Genomic DNA, 24,652 nt, shown 5'->3' with positions numbered 1-24,652 from the left:
TGGTTATCAGACCTAAAACAGGGAGCGTAACCTAGATTAGGCAGGTGAGCTCAATCTAATCACCCGAGTCTTTAAAAGTAGACAAGTCTCTCCAGCTGGAATCAGAGCTGCAGCAGAAGAGAAGTGTGAGGCAAGGCTGGCGCACGAGAAGTACCCGACTGCTCTTGCTGGCTCCACAGACGAGGAACAAGCGGAGCCTGCAGAAGCTGAAAACCACTGGTCGGCAGCCGGCGAGGATGTGGACATGAGTCCTTCAGCCTGTGCAGCTGGGTTCTGCCAACCGTCTGGATCAGCTTGAAGATGGATTCTCCCATAAAAAGTGGAGCAGCCCTGCCTACACTGGCATTTCTGCCTCCTGAGACACCGAGCAGAGAAGTCAGCCAGACCCACTGAAGTGCTGACCTCCAGGACTGTGAGATAATAGCTGTGAACTGTTTAAAGGACTAAGTTTGTGCTAGCATGTTGGAGTAGCTGCAGAGAAGGAAACTGTTACCCAGTCTAAGCTTGCGCTGCTTGCCGCATGACAGGCAAGTAGACGACAACGTGTTGAGGCAAATTATAGTGACTTTATCCAGCAGACTGAGAGGATGGCGGACTAAAGTTTCAAAGAACCATCTTAATTTAGAGTAGCCTTCAGGCTGCTCTTTAGCTGAGGGGAAGATGAAGGTGGGAGGGTTCGAGATGAAAGGGTCACGATGGGTTGCAGACTTCTTGGAGCCACTGGCCTTCAAGGGAAGCTTAACATTTCTTTGTTCTTCTGTTTGCTCACAAGGTTTCTGCAAAACTTCAAATCAGTATTGGTTATTTTTACTCTACCGCCCCTATCTGCTTATTTGCAATGTTTCTAGGCTGAAAATGAACTTATTTACAAGTAGTAGCCATAACAAACCTGGGACCACCTGGGATGGGAACTTAATAAGTGTTTAGGGCACAAGCAATGGTGCTCTGATAGTTAACTCTGTGTATTCAGGGCTAAAGTAACAGAGTACATGAGCTAAAGAATGAGGGGGCAGTTTCAACGTGATGTTAAAACTCTGTGACAAAACTCTCTCCTGGCCTGAGGGGTCTTCTGGGCCCTTTCTGCTTTTTCTTGCAAATCCGTTTCTCCCCGTGCAGTCTCTGGTGAAGGCCACCCTCCAGTCTCCCCCCGAAATGTGACCCCACTTTCCCCTCCCCTCTATTCCCCTCCCACACACCGTGCCTTCTACCTGAAAAGCTCTCCCTGCTTCTCCCCACCTCTCACGGGGCTACCCCTTCTTCAGGCCTGGAGACAGCCTTTCCTGATGCCCATCTTTTTTTGCTTCCAGGCTGGGCATCTCTTTTGCCTACTACGGGGTCATCTTGGCCAGTGCCGAGCTGCTGGAGCGGGACCTAGTTTGTGGCTCACGGTCTGAGTCTGAGGTGGCCGTGACCGTGGGGGTCTTGGAGGAGAGCCAGAGCCCCTGTTACTGCCACATGTTCGCCCCCTCCGACTACAGGACCATGATTATCAGCACCATTGGCGAAATTGCTCGTAAATGTCTCTCTCTGTTGGGTGGCTCTCTGTTTTGGGTGGAGGACAAGCAACTTAGAGCCTCACAGAGAAGGGTGGCCTGTCATACACTTGGCTCCTGCCTGGTAGGACTAGACGAGTCCCCAAATCATGCTGACGTGTCTCCAGTGTGGATGCATGTAGGGAGGACAAGTCTGGAGGCATAGAGCATTGAATAACTTTATCTAATCAATTCTAAGATGCATTCCCCCACATTGTAATATCTTTGCAACTGGGATATGTCTTACAGTGACTTGTTAGGTTTCCCTTTGGAAGCACTGTTTCTGCTTTAATAGGCATAAAATAATGGTACTTAATCATTGGCACCTTGGACTTCCCTGGTGGTCTAGTGGGTAAGACTCCATGCTTCCACTGCAGGGGCTGTGGGTCTGATTCCTAGTTGGGGAAGTTCCACATACTGTGTTATATACCACCCCCCCAAAAAAAATTCATGGCATTTTGAATTTGAAAAATAGCATAAAATATTTATAGGTCGAACAAGTGGGCAGTTTACAATAGGCCTACATGCAGTAATGCACATCCTGGGCATAAAATGTACTTCGCATACACCAATACTTGTTTTTCTCAGACCCACATGGGAAAAGGATGTGGAAAGAGCATGATGTTGATGACAGTGTGACTGTGTCTTGGCTGCAATGCCCATGAGGTTTGGATTAAGCTGTTTCTTTATGAAATGACAAGGGGGAACCCATGCCAGTGTGGATACATGCCATTTGCTGTCAAAGTTCTGAAAATTGTCTTTGTTTTCTTTTTTTTTTCCAGTGAATCCTTTAAACATCCTGGGCATTAATTTCCTTGGGAGACGGCTGAGCCTTTCTATTACCATGGGATGTACGGCTTTATTCTTCCTGCTGCTCAATATTTGCACCTCAAGGTATTTGCTCTCTTTTTGCTTTGGAACAATCTAGTTTTGAGTGGTGGTTTTAAAATGAGGTCTCCTGGGGACTTCTCTGGCAGTCCAGTGGTTAAGACTATGCTTCCACTGCAGAGAGTGCAGGTTCGATCCCTGGTTGGGGAACTAAGATCCCACATGCCCCATAGCCAGAAAAAAAAAAGTAAAATAAATAAAATGAGGTCTCTTGACCCATGGCCTTCAGTGCACATCACGAACAAGTCCCTTTCCCTAGGAAAGTAGAGTACAAGCTGCCTCTGCCCGTCCTACTCCTTTTTTGGCCCTGAAACAGGACTAGTCTGGGGGTATTGAGTATGCTCACCAAGATATTTAGGATCTTTGTACAAAGCTTCCTTGAGAATGGGGACTCTAGTCGCTGACCAAATGAGCTGCACCATTGTCAAGACAGTGATGTAGGCAGCATACTTGTGGTGGGAAAATTCACTGCACTCAATTTGTGACTCTAGGGTGGCCTCATTCATAATATGTATGACTTATTCTGCACACTGTACTATTTTCCAGGAGTGGTCACAGAGGTGTGCTCATACTGGGGGGAGGACAGGCTGGAACGGCACACTTTGGGGGAATGGGATTGAAGGTCTGAGTCAGGCTTTTGCTTTAGGACCCCATGGTCTGGCCAGCTGATGAGCCGCACCCTGGGGACCTGGTCTCCATGGGTGTGTGTGTGTTGGCCGCTGTAATGCACTGGTATGGGGGCCCTGGAAGGTCCTCCCATACTGCCTTTGTAATATCTGCCTTCTGGTTCCCTAGTGCCGGCCTCATAGGCTTCCTCTTCATGCTGAGGGCTCTGGTGGCAGCCAACTTCAACACCATCTACATTTACACTGCTGAGGTTAGTTTTGGGGAAGGGGTTGCTTACATCAAGGTGTTCGTCTGTAGATAATGCATCCCTGGCTTCTGCTGACTTTTGATGAGTTTCTGAAAACATCCTATTGAAATGACACCAGAAGGTGTATTTGATGTGGTCTTTCTCCTGCCCCATGGGGTCTAGTGAAAGCCAGTCTCTGAGAAGAAAGATAGGACCTTCTCCCTTTCTCAGTAAATCACATTCACATTAACCGCCCCCCCCCAAAAAAAACCCCTCATTGCCCGCTTACCCTGCTTCCTGAAGAAATAGGGCTGATACCTGCTTGTTGCTGATAAAATGTAAAGCACCCTATTTCTCTCTCTTTTTGAAATTAGAATGTATTTTTCAACTTTTTTCTTTTGAAAGATCATATCCCACTCTGCTGTTTGTTGTGTGTGGCTTAAATTCAAATATAAGAATAATTTATCTTTAATTTATTGAATTATTCCATATACTTAATACATCTACTTCTGAGGAGGCTCCTCAGAAAGCCCCAGTTTAAAGAGCAAACATTCCTAGAAATAAGCAATGTCTGAATAGGAAACAGTATTTTAACTAACTGGCTTTGTCTTTCATTGAGCTAAAGAAAGTGGTGCTGTAGGGACTGCTAAGACTGCATTCATTTTCATATCAGGAAAGGTAAAAGTCTGTTCAGAATACAGATATTACATATCAAAATCATTAAAGCCACAGGGAAAAAATATTCTTTTCCTCTCATGCAGATTAAAAATAGGATATTATAACATATTTGACTTATATCAACACATAATTCTTCATTTAGTTCCACTGACAAAATCTAAAATTATTGTGAATTTGTGAACTTAAAGGTCTATATGTATTGTGGTGTACCTCTAAGGTTATATTTGGAATATTCAATTTAACGTATTTTGGAACATGTTCATTTAAAGGGTTGCTTCCAAGTATTTTTTTCCCCTGATACTTATGGCTTAAAAAAAATCAAAGATGTGTACCAAAAGATTATTGTCTTGATTATTTCATCTCCTAGAATTTTCAAAAAACAAAAATATCGATATTAGAGCAAAGATCGTCTCTGTGTATCTGAATCCATTGTTCTCAATAGCCAGTAACCTCATTTTCCACAAAAAGAACAGAACCCCATGAAAAGGCACTCAGCCCCCAGGTCGCCTTTTATAAATACAGTGGTTTCCCCTGGGGCAGGATAGCATCATGTTGCATCTGACTGATGGTGTGTAGAGAGGTCACATGCTTTACTTTGGTGAATTGATAAAAACTGATCCGTATTATATAGCATTCAGAGAAAAATTTCCAAAATTAAGAAGCATTCTTTCATATATTCTCCGTATATATTCTTCCTATAATCTTTATTAAATATTTGCCTATCAAGAATTCTGAATCAATGAAGTACAGATTTTTGGTGGTGGTTTAATCAATAAGTCATGTCTGAGGGTTGTGACCCCATGGACTATAGCCTGCCAGCCTTCTCTGTCAATGGAATTTTCCAGGCAAGAATACTGGAGTGGGTTGCCATTTCCTTCTCCAGGGGATCTTTCTGACCCAGGGATCGAACTTGGGTCTCCTGCATTGCAGATTAATGAGGTCTTGCTATAAATGAAAGAAAGTAGACTGTGCCATATGGTTTTAAAATGCAAACATGGGGGATGGTGTGGTATGTATCTGACACTTCAGCCAGTGCCCTATATCTATATTAAAGATTTGCTTGGATTGTTATTAATTGGGGTATATTTTCTTTCCATTCAGTGGAACCACCTTATATGTTTATAGCTCTAAGGTGGAACTCTATCTGATTCCAAAGTTTAGCTTTCTAAAATCACATTTGGAGTATTAAACACGTATTTTGGAATTTGCTCACTGAAAGGATAATTTCTAAATGTTCATTATCTGATACTGTTAAAATTCAAAGTTGTGTACCTGAGAAAATGAACATCTTCTATTCTCATCCTATCTATACAGACTATTTGGCCTTTTATATATTATCAAAGCCTGACCTGGGGAGGGAAGGACAGAGGACTTGGGAAAGGAGGAGTCTAAACTAACGGATGCTTTCTGCACTGCCCCCATCCAGGTCTACCCCACAACGATGCGTGCTTTGGGGCTTGGGACCAGCGGCTCCCTGTGTCGTATTGGAGCAATGGTGGCACCATTTATATCCCAGGTACAGCCCAGCAGTCTCGGTAGGGAGGATATGTCTAAGGGAGGTGGGGAAAGAGCAGCCTGGGTCCCTTCAGGTTAAGGGTTTAACCAAAGATTTGTCTGCTTGTTTCCTTGAGGTGCTGTTTTCTCATTGTCTGGTGAATTTGGTGGAAAAAGAGGCTAAATCAATGTTTCTAGTCAACAGCATGTTTTGTGTCATGTGAAGGGTTTGGATTTTGCTGGACATTGTTGGCGAAAGATGCAAAGGACACAGATGACACGGGGAGTTGGAGTCGTTGAGTGACAGTGGGCTCCAACTCTGCTGTCAAGGGTGCAACTGAAAAGCAGAACACAAACATGCAGCGAGGCTGAACCAGGGTGCAGGGAGGTGGCCCTGGGAAGGGCAAGTCTAGCACTAAGGCACACCAGCTGCAGGCTGGGAGGAAATCCAGAGGTGATTGGGACCATGGTAGGGGGACCTTGTTTCAGGAGGGAATCAGAGGCAGATATGGTAGCCCACATGGTCATGGTTCCTCAGAGGGACCAAATGGCTTGCCCCTCGGCACTGGTCATTCTGTTTTGGCCACAATAAATGAAAATCCACCTGCCCTGGCTGCAGCCAAAAACAAGAGTGAGGTTGAGCACTGGGTGGGCCTGATCCAGGCCATGAACGTTATTGGGGACCCAGGCTCTGCCTCCTCACATTTGTCTAGGGCCTGTGGTCACTGAGCATTCAGACTGTGTGCCCTCAAGACCAGTGTGTTGTGCTTGCCCATGGACCTTGCCGCCTTACAAATCCCAGACATCTCTCCTTAGATCCAGCTACCAGAAGATACCAATGTGCTCTCTACATCCCAGAAAGTTGCTCTCCCTGCATCCCGCTGGCCAGGCCTGGTCAGGTGTTCATACTTGAGCTACATCAGTTGCAGCCAAGAGTCAGGCTTATGCACAGAAGCAGCTGGGCAGTGGGGGGCAGCAGGAGGGGGTCAGTTTTTGGAGAAAGTTTTGGATTGGCGTGGGCTGAGCAGACTGTCATGTGTATTTCCTACAATTTAACAGGATTTTGCTACCCTTTTTCTTAAGACTATCTTGGCCATGTTTTGCCCTCTCATCTTTATTTATTTAAAAGTGTTTTTTATTTTTGGCTGCGTCGTGTCTTAGTTGCGGCACTTGGCATCTTTCATTGTGGCGTGAGGGCTTCTATCTAGCTTTAGAGCACAGGCTCACTAGTCCCTCAGCAGGTGGAATCTTAGTTCCCTGACCAGGAGTTGAGCTCAAGTCCCCTGTTTTGGAAGGTGGAGTTTTAGTCCCTGGACCCTCAGGGAAGTCCCCACCTTGTCTTAATTTAAAATGAGGGCAGGTTTGGTCTTGCAATTCTTCTTTTCAGAGTTCTTTTGTACTTACTATTTTATCATTTCAGAAAAGAACAAAATGGTGAACGGCAGCAGTAAAATATTGATCCTATTGATCAGACTGAGGTATAGTTGGTTTTCCAGACTTTAGAAATAGTCTCTTGGGCTTACCTGGTGGCTCAGAGGGTCAAGAATCTGCCTGTAATGAGGGAGACCTGGGTTTGATCCCTGGGATGGAAAGATCTCCTGGAGAAGGGAATGGCTATCTACTCCAGTATTCTTGCCTGGAGAATTCCATGGATAGAATAGTCTGGTGGGCTACAGTCCACTGGGTCACAAATAGTCAGACACAGCTGAGCAACTAACACTTACTCAAGGCCTCAGTAAGGTTAGCTAATAACAGTAACAATGATCAATAACAATCAATGTAATGTCATGGTCTTTGTAGACTGGGACCTGAGGACTGGAGTCGACAAGAAGAAGGACTCAGGGGACCCAAGTCTTGAGTGAAACAAGGGTGCTTTATTTGCAGAAACGCATGTTCATATATTTTCATACAAGGCAGCTTTAGGCAGTTAAAAAATTGAGCAAAAACAAAGCCAAGCAAATAACAATCTTCAAAGGGCCAGAAAGCATTCCATATCCTGAGTAAGAGGGGCATAACTGAATAGATTACCTTTAAGAAAAAGGTCACTGAAGGGAGCTGTTGAAGGGAGTCACTGAAGGGAATCCAAGCAGGTGCGCTTTCTCATGATCTCAGTCCTGAGAACTGCATGCAGCTCTGCTCATTCCTGTTTTCCAGGAACTGATAAGGAATAGAGTCCTTGAGAAATGGCACACAAAAGAAGAAAATAACATTGGATCCCTTAAGTTGAACGTCCCCTGACAGTTCCCCCTTTTTTATTTTTTCATAATTGGGGGTGACTGTAGATACTTTGTGAAAAGTATCTGACCAATTGAGTTTGTTTAGTTTGAACAATTTTAGTTGAAAGGCATTGGTATATTAAAAATATAATCACCAGGATAATCATCAGCATTATAGTTCCAGATCCAATACTATGTGTAATGCTTTGAAACCATCTTCGAAGGTCTAGCCCAGATAATTGATCAGCTAGCTGTTCAGCTAAGGTTTCCAAGTTGTTGGAAAAGGGTAGACTCTTAGAGAAGATTTCAAGGATTTCCTTTTGCAAGAATTGTACATTTAAGGAAGCGTTATTATGTGTATCTTGCAAATGAAATTTGATTTGTTCCCAGTTATAAGCACTATGGTTGAACCGAAAAGGAGTGATACAAAATTGAGTAGAATTCCAATCACAATTTAATAATACTTGTTTTTGTAAATCTGTTAATTGATCTCAAACCCATTGGATGGCTGTTTTTAATTCCTGAATTTTATCTTGAACTTTTTCATCTGTCTGAACCTGAGTAACCCATATAGTATGAGCATCTTTAGTCCAATTTTGAATAAAGTTTTGTGTTTGAATTGAAGTTTGTAAAGCAACATCTGCAACAGCAGCAGTGGTGCAAATGGCTATTAACCCCCAAAATACAAGAATCAACCATCCAATGAATTGCTTAGATCGTTGGAGTAATTTAGTAACTGGGAGGCAAGTCTTGCCATGGGACCCTCTTTCCAGGGTCAGTGGAGATCTACTGGCAACCACAGACTACGTCGAGATAGAAAAATCAAAAGGGATTTGTTTTTTAGAGAAATAGAGGAATTAAGACAAGTATACAATTTGCAATCTATACAAGTCACAGAACGTAAAGTCTTATTAAACTGTAAGTTTCCTATGGCTATAACAAAAGGAAGGGGAACACAAGCTTGTATAAAATACGAATGATTATAATGGAAGGAATAGTTACTATGACTATGACTGGTTCCTGTGAAATATCTAGTCCAAGTTCCAAGTTTTTTAGTACTTGTAGAAAGCTTCCAGATGTCCCATTGTTCAGGCCCAATTCGTTTATTGAGGATGATTTGAGGGCAAGGAGGTGCCATTCCGCCATCAAGCCAGCCAAGGAGTCCTTTGTCATGGAAGTGTTCCATTGAACTGTTGGTAATTTTCCATGTTACTTGAGTAACATAATCACACATAGTACTATTAATATCATCTGAGCAGTTAGATAACCACATACCATAGGGTCTCCAATCAACAGTGGTGTAGTTGGCCACGAACATTAAGCTTGACATGTATCTCAAACAGGAGTATATTTAAAATCCTTATAAGTAAACCCCTTACATTCCAACTTTTGTCCTTTTCCTAGAGTTTTGGTAGTATTGACATGGTTCTCATAAAAGGACAGGGCAGTAAACAGTCTAAACAATGTGGAAGTTCTTTTTTGGAGGCAGGACGAAAGCCCATGTTTGTCGACTAACATTAATACATAATTCTGCTGGGCCCATGCGTAAAGGAAGGATTTCATAGCCTAGAGAAGTATTAATTAGTCTTCCTTCTTCCTCAGGATGAGAGGGCCCCTCCAAGCTCCAAGGAGGGGGCATACGTACTGAGTCATTAATGGATACGATTGGTACTGTATCTGTCCATTCTATAACCTGCAATAAAGGGGGTTTAAGTATATAAGCCCAATAAGTGTGATGAACCAAGTCAGCCTGAGTGGAGGAAGCAAAAGCAAGCATAGCGACAAAAATGTTTTCAGGATTCCGAGGCATTCCCTGTTGAGAAACCAGATTTTCAGCTTGATTAGTAAAGGTTTTTATCTGTCCCCAAGTAGGGAGATCATAAGGTCAATGACGTCAAGTGTGGCATTTCTTGGAAATTTTTAAAGCCGCCATGGCTTGTACTAGAAACTTCTCCTCCTGGGGATTTTGCCGTTTCTTCTCTATCTTGAATGCAGGTGGCTCCCCTGGGGTGGATCTTCTGAAGAGGGAGCCAACTGATTTCGTTGGCTCCATCTGGAGAAATACAAGCATACCCCTTTCCCTGTAATATTAATTCTCCAGATTTCCATTGTTTAGTCAACACGTCGTGATACCAAATGGGCAGAGGAAGGGAGGTATCCTTCAATGCCTCAAAATGTTTTTCTGCTTTTGTCAAACTATCTCCTTGCAGTAAGTTTAAAAAATTTAAAACAAATAAAGCTGTATTAACAATAGTTATAGGAATAAAGAATATATTGCATTGGAATCTAGTAAAGTCTGCTCTGGATAAGGAAGATAGAAGTGTTCCCGTGTGTTCCCTCTTAAAAAAATTTTTTTTTTGTAGGTTCAGTGTGTGATGTGCTCGTTCAACTATGCCCTGTGCTTGTGGATTATAAGGAATACCTGTAATATGTTTAATAGAAAATGATCACAAAAATTGTTTGAATTGCCTAGAAATATAGGTAGGGCCATTGTCTGTTTTTATAGAACTAGGTGTTCCCATTATTGTAAAGCAAGTTGATAGGTGAGTTATAACATGTTCTGTAGTTTCACCTCGGGGAGGTGTAGCCCATATAAAAGAAGAATTTGTATTGATTGAGACAGGGAAGAAGGAAGAGGGAGAAAACTCAGGGCAATGAGTTACATCCATTTGCCATAGTTCATTGGCTTGTAATCCTCGAGGACTGATACTTTGTGCAATGGGTCAAAGATGTAGGGGCCTACAAGTAGAGCAATGTCTAAAGCATGTCGGTATGGAATTTTCCAAATTTGATGTAATGAGCCAGGATTATTGTGTAATAGAGCATGTTGCTCTTCAGGAGCAGCAAAAGAGACAAGTTTATCAGCTTGTTCATTGCCATGAGCCATAGGGCCAGGAAGAAAGAATGTGTTTGAATATGGGTGATATAAATGGGGGAAGTGCGGTTCTTAACAATAGATTGTAGTTCAAGAAGAAGTTGTTGGATAATAGATTGATTCGAATTTATGGTAGAAGTTTCTATATTTCTTAATACAAAAACTGAGTATAAGGAGTCAAACTATATTAATAGGGTAAGAATGTAGGTGAATAACCTGAATGAGAGCATATAATTCATTTTGTCGAGCAGAGTGAAATTTAGTATTAAAGGCTTTATATTCTTTGAGAGACCAGAATGAGGCTTTGGCGTTTTTAGTCCCATCTATATAGAAGACATCAGTTTGAGGTATAGGTTGTGATGTGACAATGTGAGAGAGAATAAATTCAGTATTTTTTAAGAAATTCCAGAGTTTGTTAGAAGGATAATGAAATGGAATTTCTTCAAAATATTCCAGAAAGGGTATTTGGAAATCGGTAGAAGTTTGTAATGCATTCTCAAATTGAAGTTTATTAATATGAAGAATTGATGCTTTTGAACTGTGGTGTTGGAGAAGACTCTTGAGAGTCCCTTGGACTGCAAGGAGATCCAACCAGTCCATTCTAAAGGAGATCAGCCCTGGGTGTTTTGGAAGGAATGATGCTAAAGCTGAAACTCCAGTACTTTGGCCACCTCATGTGAAGAGTTGACTCATTGGAAAAGACTCTGATGTTGGGAGGGATTGGGGGCAGGAGAAGGGGATGACAGAGGATGAGATGGCTGGATGGCATCACCGCCTTGATGGATGTGAGTTTGAGTGAACCCCGGGTATTGGTGATGGACAGGGAGACCTGGCGTGCTGCGATTCATGGGGTCGCAAAGAGTCGGACACGACTGAGTGACTGAACTGACTGACTGACTACAATTTTATGAGGATCAGAGCCAATTAGAGTCTTAGCTCTATTTCTTCATTGATAATGATTAGAGTGATCAAATCAAGATAGGGTGTAAGTGACTGTCCCTCTAACATGGGTATAGAGCCATTCTACTGGGTATTCTTGTTGGGTAAGAAGTCCTATGGGAGAATGGAGAGAGGGGAGTATAAGTAATTCTAGAGGTAAATCAAGACTAATATGAGTAAGAAATTGTTTTTGCAATTTATTTTGTATTAGAGTTTTTCTCATGCCTATTGTGAAAATGAACGAGGGTTATTTAAATTGGGATCTCTTTTTAAAGTGTTAAATAAATTAGTTGATAATTTGTAATGTCTAAAGAGGGTCTAATCCAATTTATATCATCTAAAAGTTTTTGAAAATCATTCAAGGTTGATAATTTATTAACATGAGTCTGTGTTAGTTGGGGAGTAATATGTTGTCTATTAACAACAAATCTTAAGTAATAGTAAGGTGTAGATGTTTGAATCTTTCCAAGGGCAATGATTAATTTAGAAGCTTTTAAGCACTGTTGAGCTATGTCAAACATCTGTTGAGTTTCTAAAATAGATGGAGCTGAAAACAATATATCATCCATATAATGAATAAAAAGAAAGTCAGGAAATTGTTTTCTCACAGGTTCAAGTGCTTTGGCTACATAATATTGACACATGGTGGGAGAATTCATAATTCCTTGAGGCATCGTAGTCCATTGATACAATTTATGAGGCCCGATATGATTATGATAAGGAAAAGAGAAAGCAGATCTCTCTTGGTCTAGAGGGTGTAAAGGTATAGTAAAAAAGGAATCCTGTATATCTATAATAATAATAATATGCCAGTTTTGAGGAATAGTGGTAGGTGATGGAATTCCTGGTTGTAATGCACCCATAGGTTTCATAGATGTATTAACTTTTTGAAGATCTGTTAAAAGACGCCATTTGCCAGATTTATTTTTTATTACAAAAATGGGAGAATTCCAAGGGGAACAAGATTCCTCAATATGTTTTAATTTCAATTGTGTATCTATAAGTTCTTTAGCAGCCTCTAATTTCTCTTTTGTAAGGGGCCATTGCTCTGTGCAAATTGGCTCATCATTTTTCCAAGTTATTTTAATAATTGTATTGTTTGTTAAATGAGCAGTGGCCCCTGGGAAAATGTGGAATATATATTTGAGTTTGCCATTACATAAGTAAATCTCTTCGTATTAAATTAAGGGGTGCGTCTATCACATAAGGTTCTAAGGCTGCAGGCTGGCCTTCTGGTCCCTCGTATGGATATATTTGGACATTTTGATAAACCTCTTGTATTTTGGTTTGAGAAATTCCTGCAATTTGGCAAGAAATTCTCTGTATAGGCCAAGATTTGGGCCATAAATGTTTGGAAATAATGGTAATGTCAGATCCAGTATCAAGAAGACCAGAAGATCTTTTGCCGTTAATTTTGCTATTTATATTTGGTCATGCATATTCAGATACTATTGATGTCCATAAGGATTGCTTTTGATCTGTATTACCAAATTCACCTGTCCATATACCATTAAAGGAGTTAATAGAAATGTAAGATAAAAGAAGTAATTGGGCAATTTTGTCCCCCTTTTTAAATTATCATAGTATCTGAGATGACATAATAATTTGAATTTTTTTATTATAATCTGAATCAACTATTTCAGGATGAATAGTAATTTCTTTAGAAGTCAGACTAGATTGGCCAAGTATAAGGCTGAAGGTTTGTGAGGATAGGGGTCCATAAAGTCTGGTAGGTATTCTAGAAGTGACTGCTTGAGGAAAAAGAAGAAAATCATTTAGGGCTGGTACATCAATGGCAGCATTGCTAGATGTTGAAGCTTTGAGGAAAAAGATGGAGTTTGCCCCTGGTTTTTGTTGATGGGGACCCGGGGTGTCCCCATCTTTGAATTTCCCAAAACAGGGTTCCCTTTAACATCATACTTAGATAGACATTTTTTAGCCCAATGTACCCCTTTATGACATTGAGGGCAGACTCCTGGAGGTTTTTTAGTAGTTTTAATTTTTTTCTGTGTATTTTTTAGGGTAATCCTTTTAAAAATGGCTTTTATCTTCACAAACAAAACATCCTTCATTCCCCTTTTTAAAGGCAGCAGCCATTGCTTCAGCTAACATTTGCAATTTTCTGAGTTTCTGATCCTAAGTTGCGACAAGTCTTCAAATAATCAATAACATTCCCAGTCTCACGAATTGGAGTGATGGCTCTTTGACACTCCTGATTCTCATTCCCATATGCAAGCAGTTTTTCTAATTGTACTCTTGTCTCTTCTCTGACAATATTATGGGAGATAGAAACTTCCAGTCTAGTTAAAAAATCAGCATAGGCTTCATTAGGCCCTTGTAATATCTTTGTGTAGTTACTTTTAGGTTCCCCTTGAGGAGTAATTTGATCCCAAGCTTCAAGGGCACCTTCTTTCAATTGTTCATGCAACAAAGGAGGGCATTGTATCTGAGCTTTCACTGAATCAAATTGCCCCATACCGGTTAACATTTTTAAAGTAGTTTGGTTTTGGGGAGTGCCAGCTTGAGCATTAGAATTGGCGTGATCTTGGGTCACATCATGAAACCACATTATCCACTGAAGATATTTTTCTGGTTTAAGAAGAGCTTTTATCAAAATTCGCCAATCATAAGGAATACAATTTTCAGAAGAAGATGCCATAGAGTTGAGAAGTTCTTTAGTAAAAGGTGAATGAGGGCTGTATATAGTTACAGCCTTTTTCATCTGTTGCATGTGAGAAAAATCAATGCCTTCATATTGAGGTATTAGTTGCCTTTGAGCATAAACATTTCCTAACACAGGAAAGGCAAAAAGATCATTGGCCTCAGAGACTCGAGATTGCAAAGCCTTCATTGTGAAGGAAAATGAGTGGATCATGTTTTCATAAATATAAGTGTGTGTTAGGGGCTTATCATTGTCATCCAAAAAAGTATTGTTGGCTTTAGTGTCAAAGAGAGCATCACAAGAATCATGATCAGATTCATTTTGTTCTCTAATTGAGGGGACCTTCAGTTTTGTGATCCTTAAAAGAGAAGGAGGAGGAGCCCTTGGGACAGCTGGAGCAGGGATGGTGGGAAAGTTTTGAAACATTTTATGTTACTCTAATTGGGCCTTCTGTAAAGTCATCATCTAATTTATATTCTTATAATGAGTGTTCTGCTTGTTGACGAATATCAGGGGGGCTAGAATTGCCTTGAAATGGCAAGATTGTGGCTTTAATGAGGGCCTACAAGGGCCAGAAATTTATTGGAATATTTCCTCCCCATCTTACGATTTGTCCAACATTTTCTTTAACCCGGTTTCAAATTTCTAAATCAAAACTGCCTTCATCAGGGAACCAGGGATTATATTTAACCACTGTTTGGAGACAAGCCTGTATCTGTTGATGCAAAACCAAAAGTCCTTGAGCCTTAAATAAATGATGAAGTAAGGTAGAAAAGTGGTGGGGCTTTCCAGCTGTTTGTACTATATCCCCACCCTTACCGACCTCCGTAGGTCCTAACAGTCACTCTGCCCACTTGCCAAGGGCGTTCACCAGGTCCCTGTTCGGGCGCCACCTGTCACGGTCTTTGTAGACTGGGACCTGGGGACTGGAGTCAATGAGAAGGACGCTGGGGACCCAAGTCGTGAGTGTAACAAGGGTGCTTTATTTGCAGAAACTCATGTTCATATATCTTTATACAAGGCAGCTTTGTGAAGTCGCTCAGTCGTGTCTGACTCTTTGCGACCCTGTGGACTGTAGCCTACCAGGCTCCTCTGTCCATGAGATTCTCCAGGCAAGAATACTGGAGTGGGTTGCCATTTCCTTCTCCAGGGGATCTTCCCGACCCAGGGATTGAACCAGGGTCTGCTGCATTGGAGTCAGACGCTTTAACCTCGGCAGCTTTAGGCAGTAAAAAAAAAAAAAAACTGAGCAAAAACAAAGCCAAGTAAATAACAATCTTCAAAGGGCCAGAAAGCATTCTATATCCTGAGTAAGAGGGGCATAACTGAACAGATTACCTTTAAGTAAAAGGTCACTGAAGGGAGTCACTGAATGGATTCCAAGCAGGTGCCCTTTCTCATGATCTCAGTCCTGAGAACTGCATGCAGCTCTGCTCATTCCTGTTTTCCAGGAACTGATAAGGAATAGAGTCCTTGAGAAATAGCACACAAAAGAAAATAACATATTGGATCCCTTAAAGCTGAACGTCCCCTGACAATGTAAGATATTAAATATTCAAACAAGTATTTCTCAACAACAAAAATACTTTCCAGGTCTAGTTGAATTACTTTGATCACAATGAAATTGGAATGTTTTTCTTTCCTTACCAGGTTTAGAATGGGAAGTTAGAATCTAGGAAGATTTGATCGCTTGTAGAATATTTGCCTTGAGTTTGGGGTGGGGTAGACTGTTCCAAGGAGACAGTAGAGCTTGGTGTCACTCTCATAAGTTCATTAGTCAGTGTACCCTTGGATGTGGTTGTCAGACTTCAGTGCCTATCAGAATTACTAGGGTAACTTGATAACATGAAGATTCCCGGACTTCACCCAGAAATTCTGATTCTTAATATGAGAGTCATCACCTATAGTTTTAACAGAGGGAATCCAGTGTCATTGGTCTGTGGACCAGTGAGAGGTGTGGCAGTCAACGAGGAGTTTGGCTTTACTTTCATTCTTCTTTCTATTCCTTTCTCCTCTTCCTTCCCTTCCAACTCCCCTTCCCTCTCTCCTCCTCTGTCTTTTGTCTTTCATTTACTTTGGTGACTCATTTGACAAGTTATTTTCAGAGTAATTCTCTACAAACTCTAGGTACTCACTTCATAGTTTGGCAGTTAGAATGCAAAAAGGACTCCATAAGCTACAATTTATAATTGATAGAATAGAAGCAAGGATTTATAAGGGACTTCTGTCGTTCTACTTCAGGGAGCATAGGTTTAATCCCTAGTCTGGGTACTAAGATCCTGAATGCCACGAGGCTCAGCCAAAAAAAAAAAAAAAAAAAGAGAGAATTTATTCCAGTTTAATATTCAACCAACATTTGTTGCATGCTTACTCTATGCCTGGCATTGTTCTCTTTATTTACAGCAGTAAATAAGCCAGACCAGGTTCCAGTGGTGTGCCAGAACTGGCCTGCCCTGGCTTGTGAAAACTGTTAAATTTTTAGGGAGTAATTTTGCAATCTAGTTGATGTCACATTGCAGTTTGAAGTTAGCATGGTGGTGGTATTTATCCCATGTCCACAGGCAAATACTATATTAGGACTGTTTTTGGAAAGCCTGTTAAACATTTGGCAGCACGCCACCACAAGATTCTTGATCTCAAGAGGCATAATTTCAAGAGGGTCTTTATAACTGGGGTTCCTAGGCGGCTCAGATGGTAAAGAATCTCCCTACAATGCAGAAGACCTGGGTTCAATCCCTGGCTTGGGAAGATCCCCTGGAGAAGGGAATGGCTACCTACTCCAGTATTCTTGCTGGAGAATTCCATGGACAAAGGAGCCTGGCAGGCTACAATCCATGGAAATGAAAAGAGTTGGACACAACAGAGTGAGTAGTGCACACACACTTTACATATATGAAAAAAATCAAAATGAGTCAAATAAATTATTGGTATATCTTAATTGCATAGCTGTAAAGCACTCAGCTGGAAAGTAAGTTGGAGGCAATGATAAGGAATGACAGGCCTTCCCTTCCCCGACACACACTCTGTCCTTTGGCTCAAAATTACTTTCCTGAAAGATAAATTGAATTAAAATCCATACATTCCATTAGGGACAGTCCTTTATAAAAGTCAAGGCTTCATATAGCCAATATTATATAGTATGTATCAGTGTAGCCTTTAAAAATTGTGCACCTGTACCTTAAATAGTATTGTACATCAACTATACTTCAATAAGACAAAATTACAGGAACAGACAAGGCCTCTCTGGGGAAATGACATGGGAGTTGAGACCTGAAGTGTGAGAAACTAACAGCTTGTAAAGCATAACAGCAGTCAAGTGAGATAAAAGCTGGTCCAAGGTCCTGGAGCAGGAAGAGCTCAGTGTGTTCTTGGAATAGAAGATAGCTATGGTGAATAAAATGCGGAGATATGGGAGAGTCAGGGCTTCTCTGTTGGAGTGAGTGGTAAAGAACCTGCCTGCCAGTGCAGGAGATGCAAGAGACGCAAGCTTGATATCTGGATCTGGAAGATCCCCTGGAGGAGGAAATGGCAACCCACTCCAATATTCTTGCCTGGAGAATTCATGGACAGAGGAGCCTGGCAGGCTACAGTCCATAGAATCGCAGAGTCAGGTATGACTGAAAAGACTTAGCACCTGTCTCCCAGGCATACTAAAGACTTTGGATTTGTTTTTGTAGAAGTGAGAAATAATTGAAGGGTTTTAAGCAGCAATGTGACCAGCTTTTGTATTTTAAAAAGAGCACTCTGGTTGCTAAAGGGTTAATTGACAAGGGATTGGGAGAGGGCAAGAGGGGAGCAGACTTATCATAAGGTACTCATCTGAAATAGGAGATTACAGAATTCTGGAACACCCTTTTTCTGATAGTGTAGAAAGACTATGTACAAATTTAAAAGTTCTGTCCAAGGGAAAAAACAAAAAAACCAAGATAAGGATGAAAAACAAACCTTTACTTTTTAAGGGTTTCAAAAAAACCCTAATTGAATCATCACAATTCAATGATTTTTATTGGCCTGTTGAATACCTGACACTCCAGAGGCGTGAAAACACATTGAATCAACACATCAGATGATACATGGAACTTCACCAGTTAATGGGGATGAAAAATCTATCAATTTTCCAGGTTTATAAGTGATTCCTCAGTTCAGTTCAATGGCTCAGTCATGTCTGACTCTTTGTGAACCCATGAATTACAGCACTCTAGGCCTCCCTGTCCATCCCCAACTCCCAGAGTTTACTCAAACTCATGCCCATTAAGTCGGTGATGCCACCCAACCATCTCATCTTCTGCCGTCCCCTTCTCCTCTCGCCTTCAATCTTTTCCAGCATCAGGTCTTTTCAAATGAGTCAGTTATTCACATCAGGTGGTCAAAGTAGTGGAGTTTCACCTTAAGCATCAGTCCTTCCAATGAATATTCAGGATTGATTTCCTTTAGGATGGACTGGTTGGATCTCCTTGCAGTCCAAGGCACTCTCAAGAGTCTTCTCTAACACCGCAGTTCAAAAGCATCAATTCTTCAGTGCTCAGCTTTCTTTATAGTCCAACTCTCACATCCATACATGACTACTGGAAAAACGATAGCTTCAACTAAACGGACCTTTGTTGGCAAAGATGTCTCTGCTTTTTAATATGGTGTCTATAACATAAATAGAGTTGGACTATAAAGAAAGCTGAGCACTGAAGAATTGATGCTTTTGAACTGTGGTGTTGGAGAAGACTCTTGAGAGTCCCTTGGACTGCAAGGAGATCCAACCAGCCCTGGGATTTCTTTGGAAGGAATGATGCTAAAGCTGAAACTCCTGTACTTTGGCCACCTCATGATAAGAGTTGACTCACTGGAAAAGACTGATGCTGGGAGGGATTGGGGGCAGGAGGAGAAGGGGACGACTGAGGATGAGATGGCTGGATGGCATCATGGACTCGATGGACATGAGTCTGAGTGAACTCTGGGAGATGGTGATGAACAGGGAGGCCTGGAGTGCTGCAATTCATGGGGTTGCAAAGAGTCGGACAAGACTGAGTAACTGAACTGAACTGATGTTGGTCATAATTGTTCTCCCAAGGAACAAGCATCTTTAAATTTCATGGCTGCAGTCACCATCTGCAATGATTTTGGAGTGCCCCAAAATAGTCTGCCACTGTTTCCACTGTGTCCCCATCTATTTGCCATGAAGTGATGGAACCAGATGCCATGATCTTCGTTTTCTGAATGTTGAGTTTTAAGCCAACTTTTTCACTATCGTCAAGAGGCTCTTTAGTTTGTCTTAACTTTCTGCCATAAGGATGGTGTCATCTGCATATCTGAGGTTATTGATATTTCTCCCAGCAATCTTGAGTCCATCTTGTGCTTCATCCAGCCCAGCATTTCGCATGATGTACTCTGCTTATAAGTTAAAAAAGCAGGGTGACAATATTATAGCCTTGACGTACTCCTTTTCCGATTTGGAACAAGTCTATTGTTCCATGTCCAGTTCTAACAGTAGCTTCTTGACCTGCATACAGATTTCTCAGGAGGCAGGTCAGGTGGTCTGGTATTCCCATCTCTTGAATAATTTTGCACAGTTTGTTGTGACCCACACAAAGGCTTTGGCATAGTCAATAAAGCAGAGGTAGACATTTTTCTGAAACTCTCTCGATTTTTTTTGTGATGCAGTGGATGTTGGCAATTTGATCTCTGCCTTTTCTAAATCCAGCTTGAACATCTGAAAGTTCACGTTTCATGTACTATTGAAGGCTGGCTTGGAGAATTTTGAGCATTACTTTACTAGCGTGTGAGATGAGTGCAATTGTGCGGTAGTTGAGCATTCTTTGGCATTGCCTTTCTTTGGGATTGGAATGAAACTGACCTTTTCTAGTCCTATGGCCACTGCTAAGTTTTCCAAATTTGCTGGCATATTGAGTGCTGTACTTTCACAGCATATCTTTTAGGATTTGAAATAGCTCAACTGGAATTTCATCACCTCCACTAGCTTTGTTCATAGCGATGTTTCTTAAGGCCCACCTGACTTTGCATTCCAAGATGTCTGGCTCTAGGTGAGTGATCACACCATCATGATTATCTGAGTCGTGAAGGTCTTTTTTGTATAGTTCTTCTGTGTATTCTTGCTACCTCTTCTTAACTGTTAATCTTTTGCTTTGTTAGGTCCATACAATTTCTGTCCTTTATTGTGCCCATCTTTGCATGAAAATTTCCCTTGGTATCTCTAATTTTCTTGAAGAGATCTCTAGTCTTTCCCATTCTATTGTTTTCCTCTATTTCTTTGCACTGAACATTTAGGAAGGCTTTTTTTTTTTTTATCTCTCCTTGCTATTCTTTGGAACTCTGCACTCAGATGCTTATATCTTTCCTTTTCTCCTTTGCCTTCTCTTCTTTTCACAGCTATTTGTAAGGCCTCCTCAGACAACCATTTTGCCTTTTTGCATTTTTTTTCCTTGGGGATGGTCTTGATCACTGCCTCTTCTACAGTGTCACGAACCTTCATCCATAGTTCTTCAGGCCCTCTTTCTATCAGATCTATTCCCTTGAATCTGTTTGTCACTTCCACTGTATAGTCCTAAAGGATTTGATTTAGGTCATACCTGAGTCGTCTAGTGGTTTTCCCTACTTTCTTCAATTTAAGTCTGAATTTAGCAATAAGGAGTTCATGATCTGAGCCAGTCAGCTCCCCATCTTGTTCTTGCTGACTGTATAGAGCTTCTCCATCTTTGATTGCAAAGAATATAATCAATCTGATTTTGGTATTGACCATCTGGTGATGTCCATGTATAGAGTCTTTTCTTTCGTTGTTGGAAGAGGGTGTTTGCTATGACTAGTGCATTCTCTTGGAAAAACCCTGTTAGCCTTCACCTGCTTCATTCCATATTCCAAGGCCAAATTTGCCTGTTACTCCAGGTATTTCTTGACTTCCTGCTTTTGCATTCCAGTTCCCTATAATGAAAAGGACATCTTTTTTGGGTGTTAGTTGTAGAAGGTCTTGTAGGTCTTCATAGGACCATTCAACTTCAGCTTCTTCAGCATTACTGGTTGGGGTATAGACTTGGATTACCATGATTTTGAATAGTTTGCCTTGGAAATGAACAGAGATCATTCTGTCATTTTTGAGATTGCATCCAAGTACTGCATTTCAGACTCTTCTGTTGACTATGATGGCTATTCCATTTATTTTAAGGGATTCCTGTCCACAGTAGTAGATATAATGGTCATCTGATTTAAATTCACCCATTCCAGTCCATTTTAGTTTGTTGATTCCTAAAATATCAATGTTAACTCTTGCCACCTCCTGTTTGACCACTTCCAATTTGCCTTGATTCACGGACCTAACATTCCAGGTTCCTATGCAATATTGCTTTTTACAGCATTGGACTTTACTTCCTTCATCAGTCACATCCACTACTGGGTGTTGTTTTTGCTTTGGCTCTGTCTCTTCATTCTTTCTGGAGTTATTTCTCTACTGATCTCTAGTAGCATATTGGGCACCTACCAACCTGGGGAGTTCATCTTTCAGTGTCCTATCTTTTTGCCTTTTCATATTGTTCACAAGATTTTCAAGACAGGAGTACTGAAGTGGTTTGCCACTTCCTTCCTCAGTGGACCAAATTTTGTCAGAACTCTCCACCATGACCCGTCTGTCTTGGGTGGCCCTACATGGCAAGGCCTGTAGTTTCACTGAATTAGACAAGGTTGTGGTCCATGTGATCAGATTGGTTAGTTTTCTGTGATTGTGTTTTTCAGTCTGTCTTCCCCCTGATGGAGAAGGATAAGAGGCTTATGAAAGCTTCCTGGTGGGAGAGACTGCTTGAGGGGGAAACTGCATCTTCTTCTGATGAGTGGGGCCATGCTCAGTAAATATTTAATCCAATTTAAAGATTTGATTAAATTAGGTTTAAAATCAAATCCCATACCTGCCAGAGATACTGGGAGGGCTGAAACATACCTTGTGTGCACCAGGACCCAGGGACCCTACAGAGACTGAGACAGAACTGTGTTTGTGTGTCTCCTGAGGAGGTACAGGTCAGCAGTGGACTGCTGCAGTGGCAGGCACTCTGGGTACAGTAGATGGGGTATGGCATAAGCCCTCTTGGAGGATGTCACCATTAGCCCCACCATAGAACCACCAGAGCTTATACAGGACAGGGGAAACGGACTCTTGGAGGGCCCAAACAGAACCTTGTGCATACCAGGACCCAGGAGAAAGGAGCAGTGACCCCACAAGAGACTGACCCAGACTTGCCCGTGAGTGTACAGGAGCCTTCGGTGAAGGCGTGGGTCAGCCATGGCCTGCTGCATGGCTGGGGGCACTGAGTGTAGCAGTGCCTGCATGGGATCTTTTGAAGGAGGTCGCCATTATCTTCATTCCCTCCACCATAGTTTGGCCTCAGGTCAAATAACAGGGAGGGAACACAATTAAATCAAATCTTTAAGTCATTTCTAGTAAGCAATAAACTTACTGAGAAACTATGTTGTCAAAGATACGAAAGCGAATTATGCATTCATGCAAGTGCAAGGGTTAGTTGCTCAGTTGTGTCTGACTCTTAGCAACCCCATGGACGGTAGCCTGCCAGGCTCCTCTGTGCATGGGATTCTCCAGGCAAGAATACTGGAGTGGGTTGCCATTTCATTCTCCAGAGGATCTTCCCAACCCAGGGATTGAACCTGGGTCTGTTGCATTGCAGGCAGACTCCTGCATTGCAGGCAGTTTCTTTACCACTGAACATCCAGGGAAGCCTGGTTCATAAATACGTTTGTGTTTATTGTATTTGGCCCCATCATTTCATGGCAAATAGATGGGGAAACAGTGACAGACTTTATTTTGGGGAGCTCCAAAATCACTGCAGATAGTGACTGCAGTCATGAAATTGAGACAGTAGCTCCTTGGAAGAAAAGTTATGACCGACCTAGACAGAATATTCAAAAGCAGAGACATTACTTTGCCAACAAAGGCCTGTCTAGTCAAAGCTGTTTTTTCCAGTAGTCATGTATGGATGTGAGAGTTGGACTATAAAGAAAGCTGAGCGCTGAAGAACTGATGCTTTTGAACTGTGATGTTGGAGAAGAGGAAACCAGTTCTGAATATTCATTGGAAGGACTGATGCTGAAGCTGAAACTCCAATACTTTGGCCACCTGATGTGAAGAACTGACTCATTGGAAAAGACCCTAATGCTGGGAAAGATTGAAGGCAGGAGGAGAAGGGGATGACAGAGGATGAGACGGTTGGATGGCATCACTGACTCAATGGACATGAGTTTGAGTAGACTCTGGGGGTTGGTGTTGAACAGGGAGGCCTGATGTGCTGCAGTCCATGGGGTCAACAAAGAGTCAGTCATGACTGAGCGATTGAACTGAACTTACTGTATTTTCAGTGATTTAAGAGATTTCAGCAGCAGTTTTGACCATATGTGATTTTTTTCCTTCTGCTTTGAAAACACAGAAAGTACAAAGAAGAAATAAAATATTACTACCTAATATTTTAGTAGTGATAACAACAAATATAAATATGTTAATGAAGCCCTTGCTATATGTATAAGTGTGTAATATATAAATATGTATATACAGTATACTCAAATATGATCATAGTTGGTATATTTTTTATATCTTAATGTATTTAAAATACTTTAGTGGAATAATTCTTCAGTTGTTAGCATGCTATTTATGATGGCATTATTCATAGGATGATTCTACATTGTGAAATCTATATTTTTACATTTTATTGAAGTGTAGTTGAATTATACTATTCTTAGTTTCAGGTGTACAGCAAAGTGATTTGGTTATATATACACACATATATTCATTTTCAGGTTTTTTTCATAATAACTTAATCAGTATAGTTTATTACAGATTATTGAGTAGACCTCCCTGTGCTACACAGTAGGTCTCTATTGGTTATCTATCTCATATATAGTAGTACATGTGTGTATGTTAATCCCAAATTCCTAATTTATCTCTTCTCTCCATATTTCCTCTTTGGTAACCAAAAGGTTGTTTTCAAGATCTGTGAGTCTGTTTGTTTTGTAAATAACTTCATTTATATCATTTTTAAAAATTAGGTTCCACATATGATATTTATTGTCTGCTTTCACTAGTATGATAATCTCTAGCTTCATCCCTATTGCTTCAAGTGGCGTCTTGTTCTTTCCACGGCTGAGTAGAATTCCATTGTCTATGCACCACATCATCTTGATCCATTCATCTGTAGATGGACATTTAGGTTGTTTCTGTTTCTTGTTTACTGTGACTAGTGCTGCTATGAACATAGAAGTACCCGTATCTTTTTGAGTTATAGTTTTGTCTATATATAAGACTAAGTCTGTATACTAAGACTGGGATTGCTGGATCATATGGTAATTATATTTTTAGTTTTCTGAGGAATCTCCATACTGTTTTCCTTAGTGGCTGCACCAATTTTCACCCTGGGTCAGGAAGATTCCCTGGAGAAGGGCATGGCAACCCACTCCAGCATTCTTGCCTGGAGAATCCCACAGACAGAGAAGCCTGTTGTGCTAGTCCATTGGGTCACA

General features: G+C 41.2%; 1 protein-coding gene across 4 annotated transcripts in view; it reads left to right on the top strand.

The window, feature by feature from the left end:
* The window catches only part of SVOPL (SVOP like), a 106,183-nt gene that overhangs the window by 51,376 nt on the left and 30,155 nt on the right, over nucleotides 1–24,652 (top strand). For all 4 annotated transcript variants that reach the window (XM_027968856.3, XM_027968855.3, XM_060415137.1 and 1 more), the window contains exons 11-14: nucleotides 1,308–1,513; nucleotides 2,315–2,426; nucleotides 3,216–3,297; nucleotides 5,378–5,467. In XM_027968856.3, the coding sequence (XP_027824657.1) occupies nucleotides 1,308–1,513; nucleotides 2,315–2,426; nucleotides 3,216–3,297; nucleotides 5,378–5,467 (490 nt within the window). The remainder of the gene's footprint in view (nucleotides 1–1,307; nucleotides 1,514–2,314; nucleotides 2,427–3,215; nucleotides 3,298–5,377; nucleotides 5,468–24,652) is intronic.

This window comes from Ovis aries, chromosome 4, assembly GCF_016772045.2.
Source record: "Ovis aries strain OAR_USU_Benz2616 breed Rambouillet chromosome 4, ARS-UI_Ramb_v3.0, whole genome shotgun sequence".
Lineage (NCBI taxonomy): Eukaryota > Metazoa > Chordata > Mammalia > Artiodactyla > Bovidae > Ovis > Ovis aries.
This window is presented reverse-complemented; position numbering and strand designations above follow the sequence as displayed.